The 6720-nt window shown below is 38.8% G+C and overlaps 3 protein-coding genes across 3 annotated transcripts; 1 reads left to right on the forward strand and 2 right to left on the reverse strand.

Moving 5' to 3' along the window:
- Positions 1 to 511: 511 nt before the first annotated feature.
- EMWEY_00053170 (hypothetical protein) lies at positions 512 to 725 on the reverse strand (the record flags this gene model as incomplete). Its single annotated transcript, XM_013479953.1, has 1 exon — positions 512 to 725. A coding segment is annotated over one exon (214 nt), but the record flags the coding sequence as incomplete, so codon positions are not given.
- Positions 726 to 2379: 1654 nt separating this feature from the next.
- Positions 2380 to 3531, forward strand: EMWEY_00053180 (hypothetical protein, conserved; the record flags this gene model as incomplete). The annotated part of the gene is made up of 1 exon (XM_013479954.1): positions 2380 to 3531. One exon carries the CDS (start codon positions 2380 to 2382, stop codon positions 3529 to 3531), a length of 1152 nt encoding a protein of 383 aa, XP_013335408.1.
- An 856-nt stretch (positions 3532 to 4387) lies between these two features.
- EMWEY_00053190 (hypothetical protein, conserved) lies at positions 4388 to 6157 on the reverse strand (the record flags this gene model as incomplete). Its single annotated transcript, XM_013479955.1, has 2 exons — positions 4388 to 4522; positions 4865 to 6157. 2 exons carry the CDS (start codon positions 6155 to 6157, stop codon positions 4388 to 4390), a joined length of 1428 nt encoding a protein of 475 aa, XP_013335409.1.
- Between the last annotated feature and the right edge of the window lie 563 nt (positions 6158 to 6720).

Consider the following 6720-nt stretch of genomic DNA (forward strand, 5'->3'; position numbering starts at 1 on the left):
TATATATATATATATATATATAATTTAGGTGTATACGCACCTCATCTCTTCTCCCAATTAAATATATTTTATGATTTGTTGCAAATAATAAAAAACGAATGCCGTCAGTCTTCTCGCATGCAACATAATCACGACGAAATAATTCTACAGCAGCAGCAGCAGCAGCAGCAGCAGCAGGAGCAGCAGGAGCAGCAGTAGCAGCAAACAAAGAAAAATTATAAACTCGAAGCAACACTGCACTAGCAACAGACACAACAGCAGCAGCAGAATTATACTGCTGCTGCTCCTGGTGCATCTGAGTACCTTCCATGCGCTAGTTGTAAACCCTAAACCCTAAACCCTAAACCCTAAACCCTAAACCCTAAACCCTAGACCGTACCCGCCATATTTTGGAAGGAGAGAGAGACTGGTTGTCCACCAGGAAAAGTATTTCTTTTCCATCTAAGAATTCTTTTTATTTCTGTTTTTATTTGTTTTGCTGTTAATAGAGGAAATAAGGATATATCTGTACCCTCTAATATACCTGGTAAAGGAATTGTTGTATCTGTTATATATCCACCTGCTGCTCCTGCTGCTGCTGCTGTTGCTGCTGTTGCTGCTCCTCCTCCTGATCCTGATGATGATGGAGGTGGTGGTGGAGGTGGTGGAGGTGGTGGACCTCCTCCTCCTCCTCCTGCACCAGGGTCACCAGCACGGTAGCCGGAAGAACGCTGATAATCTCGCATCGTTGAACTAGGGTTTAGGGTTTAGGGTTTAGGGTTTAGAGGGTAGAGGTAAATAAAATAACAATAAAAAGGATATAAACCCTAAAGGGAAAAGAGAAAGAAATAAGGATGTAATAAATGACACATAAATGGGGGGGGGGCGTCTAAAAGAAGGAATGCATCCCTCTTCTATGCTTGTTCTGATGCTGTAGCAGCTGCTGCTGCTCAGGGAGCAGCTGCAGCAGCAGCAGCGGTTGCTACTGCTACACTAGTAAGTTATAGCTGCTGCTGCTGTAGCAGCAAATGTGCTGCACGGGGCATTTTTTGAGTATTGGCAGCAGCAAAATAGTTCGTATTGCTGCTCAGGTGTATCTGCTGCTGCCTCTGTGCTCCCTATACACCTCAGAGGATAAGATGAAATAAAACAAAATGCAGCAGCAACAAAGAAATACAAAAAAAAAGGTTTATTTCCTCCTGACGCGCATGCAATTCAGACAAGCAATCGGAGGTCTATACACCGGGAATGCGGTGTAGTTACAACAAGATAAAGTATTTGTTTATAATTATACTAAAATAAAATGATAAATTAATTTGTTAAAAAATAAAGAGGAAAGAAAAAGATTCAACAAAGAAGTATACAAGAATAAATCAACAAGTGGCTTCTGCTATAAGGAATACATTGCATGCATGCATCCAGACCAGCATTTTTTCTTATTAGCGTGTCGCCGGCTGCATCAATAAATAAAATAAATTAAATTGTGTATTAAAAACAATAATTAATATTATTATTCTTATTATTAACAGCAAAAAATACAAAAAAATTGAATAAAAGAACAAAAGTAGGCCGAGCAGGATTCGAACCCACGACCACCCGGTCCGTAGCCGGGCATTCTATCCAACTGAACTATCGGCCTGGTGACAGGTGGTAATTCTTATAGAATTACCAGCAAAAAGGGGAAGAAAAGGGGCAAAAAATAGGAATAAAAGGAGTGTTAATTGATTAATAATAATATTATAATAATTTATAATATATTTATATCCTTTTATTTCCTTATTTTACTCTTTTTTACCGCTAGCGACATGTATGTAGCCCCCACCAGCATGCTGCAGCATGCCGCTACTACTGCTAGTGGTCTCAGTCCAGCCCGCTATGGATAATAAGTGCATAATCCCCTTTTTTTTCCTTTTTACTGCAAGAAGTTTGTTGTTTTTGTTTAATAATCCAATAAAATACCTTTAATTGACTCATTTTACCTCCGGGTAACAGAAGAAACAAGAAAAAATACAACTTATTCAAGTTGTGATTTCAGAGGAAGTAGTTGAATAAGTGATCGAGACTGTCGATCCGCCTCCTTCGTCTTCTTTCTTATTTCTTTTGTTGTTTTCTTTTGTTTATTAAAAGAAGAGTGTAAAGAAGTATTTCTTTTATAGTACTTTCTTCTACTATTTGGATAAGGTATTGTTTTCTTAATGGTAATAATGCATAAAGATAAGAAGGAATGACGGAAACCAGCTGCTCCTATTCAGCTTTTCTTCTATTGGGGATTAATTTCTTGTCTTTCCCCATGATATGAATAATTTTCTTTCCTCTTTTTACATATTGAACGCAGCGTAGAGGCCACACTCTAGTTTAGGGAAGAAAAAGGGAAAAGTACTATTATATGAATAATTGATGATGAAGGACTCGTTGTTGTTGCCTCGTATTTGTTTTTTATTCGTATTATTCTTCTTTATTTTCTTAAATATTCATAAAAAAGAAGTTTCTGCGGCGGATTCAGCTTCTAGTGTGACGTTAGAAGATCGTGTAGCTGCCGATACACCTTGGGGTGTACGGTCAGGTGCAACCACTCCAACGACGAAACCTGCAGATGATGTATATCTAACGAAAAGGGAACATAATAATGATAATGGACCATCAATTAAATTAAAAGTTGTTGATGGAAATGGAAGAGTTGCAGAAATACCGATAGATTTCCATGAGGCGCGTATACAGCCTCGAGGTTTCTGGGGGGATGTAGGGGTGAATGGTATGGCATTATTTTTAGCTTCTGCATGCCTTTTATTAATAAAGGAGATATTTTCTTTTATTTCTTCAAGAAGAGAAAGAAAATTAAATATAGCACAAAGACAAAATGCTGCACAAAGAAGAGCATTTATTACTTCAAGATTAGAGGAAGCTGATCAAGAATTACAAGAAATAGAAGAAAATATACAAGAAAATATACAAAATAAAGAAGAAAATATTAAACCATTAAGAAAAATCCTACAAAGTTTAGATTTATACAGAGAAGAATTAAGAGATGCGGATGCTCCTGCTGTATTAGCATACTTAGATCATATACTACAGAGAACAAAAATGCTTATAAGAAAGAGCAGCAGCAGCAGCAGCAGCAACAACAGCAGCAAAGGAACATTCGCGCATGCAGATGACTTGGATGATGATGATTTGCTGCAGATTAATGTTTCCTCTTCCTCATCTCATGCTGCAGCAACAGCAGCAACAGCAGCAGCAGCAGCAACAACAAAAGCAGCAGAATCGACAGCAAGCAGCACAACAAAACAAGAAATGATTAATGACAGTATTTCTTCCGATTCATCAACCACCACAAACCAACAACAACAACAACAGCAGCAGCAGCAGCAGCAGCAGCAGCAAGAGCAGCAGCAGCAGCAGCAGCAGCAGCAGCAGAAGCTGAAACCAGATATAGAAATGGTACAAATGTTAGCCCAACAGAATCCCCATTTAACACCTCCAGAGGTAATTAGATTAGCACAAGAATTAATGCAAAAAAGAGGAGCAAATATAAAAAAAAATAAATATAATTAATTAATTTATTCATTAAATTAATTAATTATTTAGTATATGAATTAATTTAATTAATTAATTAATTAATTAATTAATTAATTAATTAATTAGTTAATAAACGAATTAGAGGGGGTATCTTCTTTAATAAGAAGAAGTAATAGTAATTAATTAATTAACTAATTAATTAATTAATTAATTAATTAATTAATTAATTAATTAATTAATTAATTACTACTAATAATAGCATTATAGCTATTATTATTATTATTATTATTAATTTATTTATTTATTATTTATTTATTATTTATAATAATAACTGTATTTCCTGTCATAAAGACAGGAAAATATAAACAAATATACAAGGATGTATATTCTTGTTTATATATAAATATTTGTATATTTATATTTATATTTATATTTATATTTATATTTATATTTATATTTATATTTATATTTATAAATATTTATTTAATTTATCCTTGCCTAATAACAAAGAGAGAGAGAGATTAGCTAGGCTAGGTGGCTAGCTAGCTGGGTAGACAGCTAGGTAGGTAGGTAGGGAGGCAGCTAGCTAGCTAGCTAGGTTATGTACGTAACTAGGTAGCTAGCTAGGTAGCTAGCTGGTAACTGTACCGGCTGACTAGCTGGCTACTGGTAGTAAGCTGTATAGCTAGCTGCTGGCCTGCTAGCTAGGTAGCTAGCTAGCTTGCTGTCTGGATGGCGATTTACCTTGCTAGCTAGCCACCGATTCATTAGAGCAGCTAGCTTGCTAGCTGGCTAGCTAGCTAGCTAGCTAGCTAGCTAAGTTATTATGTGCGCATAGATGCATAGGCGTAAGGGAGAGAAGGACTAAATAAAACAACAAATGCATCTCTAGTTATTGCCAATCCTCTGCTGTACGTACAATGCAGAGGAGGCAATTACCTGCAGCTGCAGCAGCTGCAGCTGCTGCAGAACTTCTGTTGCTGCTCCTCCTTGCTGCTGTTGCTGCTGCTGCTGCTGTTGCAGCAGCCTGCAGGCAATGAGTATGCGGGCAGCAGCAAACAAACAAAAAATAAAATTATTCGCAAATAAGGACACCGCTGCGTGCTGCTGCTGCTGCTGCTGCTGCTTTTTAGCTAGCAACAACAGCAGCAGCAACTGCAGCAGTTACTGCTGCTGCAGCAGCAACAGCAGCAGCAGCATATTATTTATATTATATTTTAATTTGTAATGCATGCAGCATCCATTTCCTTTTTAATTCTTTTATTTTTTTTTTTTCTTTTTTTTTATTTTTTTTTTCTTTTTTCTTTTTTTCTTTTTTTTTATTTTTTTTTATTTCTTTTTTTTCTTTTCCTTCTATTCTTTCCCCTACTATACATACATCACTGTTGCTGCTGTCGCTGTCGCTGCTGCTGCTGCTGCTGCTGCTGCTGCTGCTGCTGTTGCTGCTGCAGTCTGAATCGGATTCAACTGTGACGTATTCTGTCTTTTGTTTTACAGATGACTTAGAGGGAATATTCTCCTCAACATTTATCCATATTTGCTGCTGCTGCTGCTGCTGCTGCTGCTGCTGTTGTTGCTGCTGCTGTGGCTGCTGTTGCTGTTGCTGTTGCTGCTGCTGTTGGACTAGGAGTAATCTACGTCTTGCTGCCTCTGCTGCTGCCTCAACGATATCCGTTGTATGCTGCTGCCGCTGCTGCTGCTGCTCATAACTGCTGCTGCATGCACGACGTATGCATGCATCTTTTTGTTCTTTTTCTTCTCTTATATTTTTATTAGTAGGTAATTCCTTTAGGTACCATGTACCTTTCTTTATATCATTAGATACAGCAGCAAAATCGCTAATCCTGCTGCTGCTGCTGCTGCTGCTGTTTATATTACTTATATGTCCTGCTTGTACTAAATATCTTTGTCTTGCTTTATGCTGTCTAGACACCTCAATCTCTGCTGCAGCAAATAAATTTATATGTCCTTTTCCTCCTATTTGTCCTAATGCATCTACTTTCCCTTCATTCGGGTGTACAGGCAGCTCAGCAGCAGCTACAAGAGGCTGCTGCATAGCAGCAGGAGGACGCCATAAACCCTCTATAGCCGGTGCGTCCCAAGCAGCAGCAGCAGCAGCAGCAGCAGCAGCAGCAGCAGCAGAAGGTCTTGCTTCTGTTGCTGATGCTGATGGTAGTTGTGGTCCAGCTACTACTGCTTCGGTTGGAGATGCTGGTGCTGCTTCTGCTGCTGCTGCTGCTGCTGCTGCTGTTGCTGCAGGTCTCTTTTCTCCATAAGAACTATTTGCAGCAACAGGACGGTTGCTGCTGTGTGTCTCCTCAAAGAGTGAACACCATCTATGAGGTATTGCTTTTGCTGCTGCAGGTGCTGCAGCAGCAGCAGCAGGTGCTGCTGCTGCTGGTGCTTTACCATTAGCTGCTGCTGCAGCATCATTATTTGCTGCTGCATGCTTATCTGTTTCTTGTATATTATCTACATTCATCTTACGTCTCTTAAATAGAGTAAGTGCATCCGTCATGACTGTCCGTTGCTGCTGCTGCCTATACACCTCAATTGCTGCCTTGAACTCCGCCTCATCGCGCAGCACACGAAGACGATTATCATCTCTATACACATGCCACCTCTTCTGTGGTAATATATTCAGGCCTCCATGGCCCCCCATTGTCTATATATATACACAGCAGCAGCAACAGCAGCAACAGCAGTAGCAGTCAGCAGTAGCAGCAGATACTGCAGCAGCTGCCGCTGCTGCAGTATCTGCTGCTACTGCTGACTGCTACTGCTGTTGCTGCTGCTGCTGCAGCTGAGGCAGATGCAGTATCTGCTGCTGCTGCTGCTGATGATGCAGACGTTATTGATTATCCAGGATGTTAATATTAAGATGACTGCAACAAAAGCAGCAAATGACCATTTGCTGCTGCCTAATGCAACAAGCTGCGGCTAATAATACCCTGATGATCACGGTGGGGTAAAGAGAAGAGAATCCTTAAGAGTAAAAGAGACAGCAAAGAAGAAAGAAAGAAGAAATAAATATTAAATTATAAAAGAGATAAAAAAGAAAAGAAATGCAGAAAATCACCAAAGGTACAGAGCGGTGCGGCAAAGATGACGCTTCTTAGATATAAAAGGGAATATATCTTATATATACATTATACTGTACTACTAATTGAAAATATGATTCTTTATCATAAAAACTAAATAATAAAGACAAAATAAACCCTTTTT

Source organism: Eimeria maxima, genomic scaffold (genome assembly GCF_000499605.1).
Source record: "Eimeria maxima Weybridge genomic scaffold, Emw_scaff1493, whole genome shotgun sequence".
NCBI classification, from domain to species: domain Eukaryota; phylum Apicomplexa; class Conoidasida; order Eucoccidiorida; family Eimeriidae; genus Eimeria; species Eimeria maxima.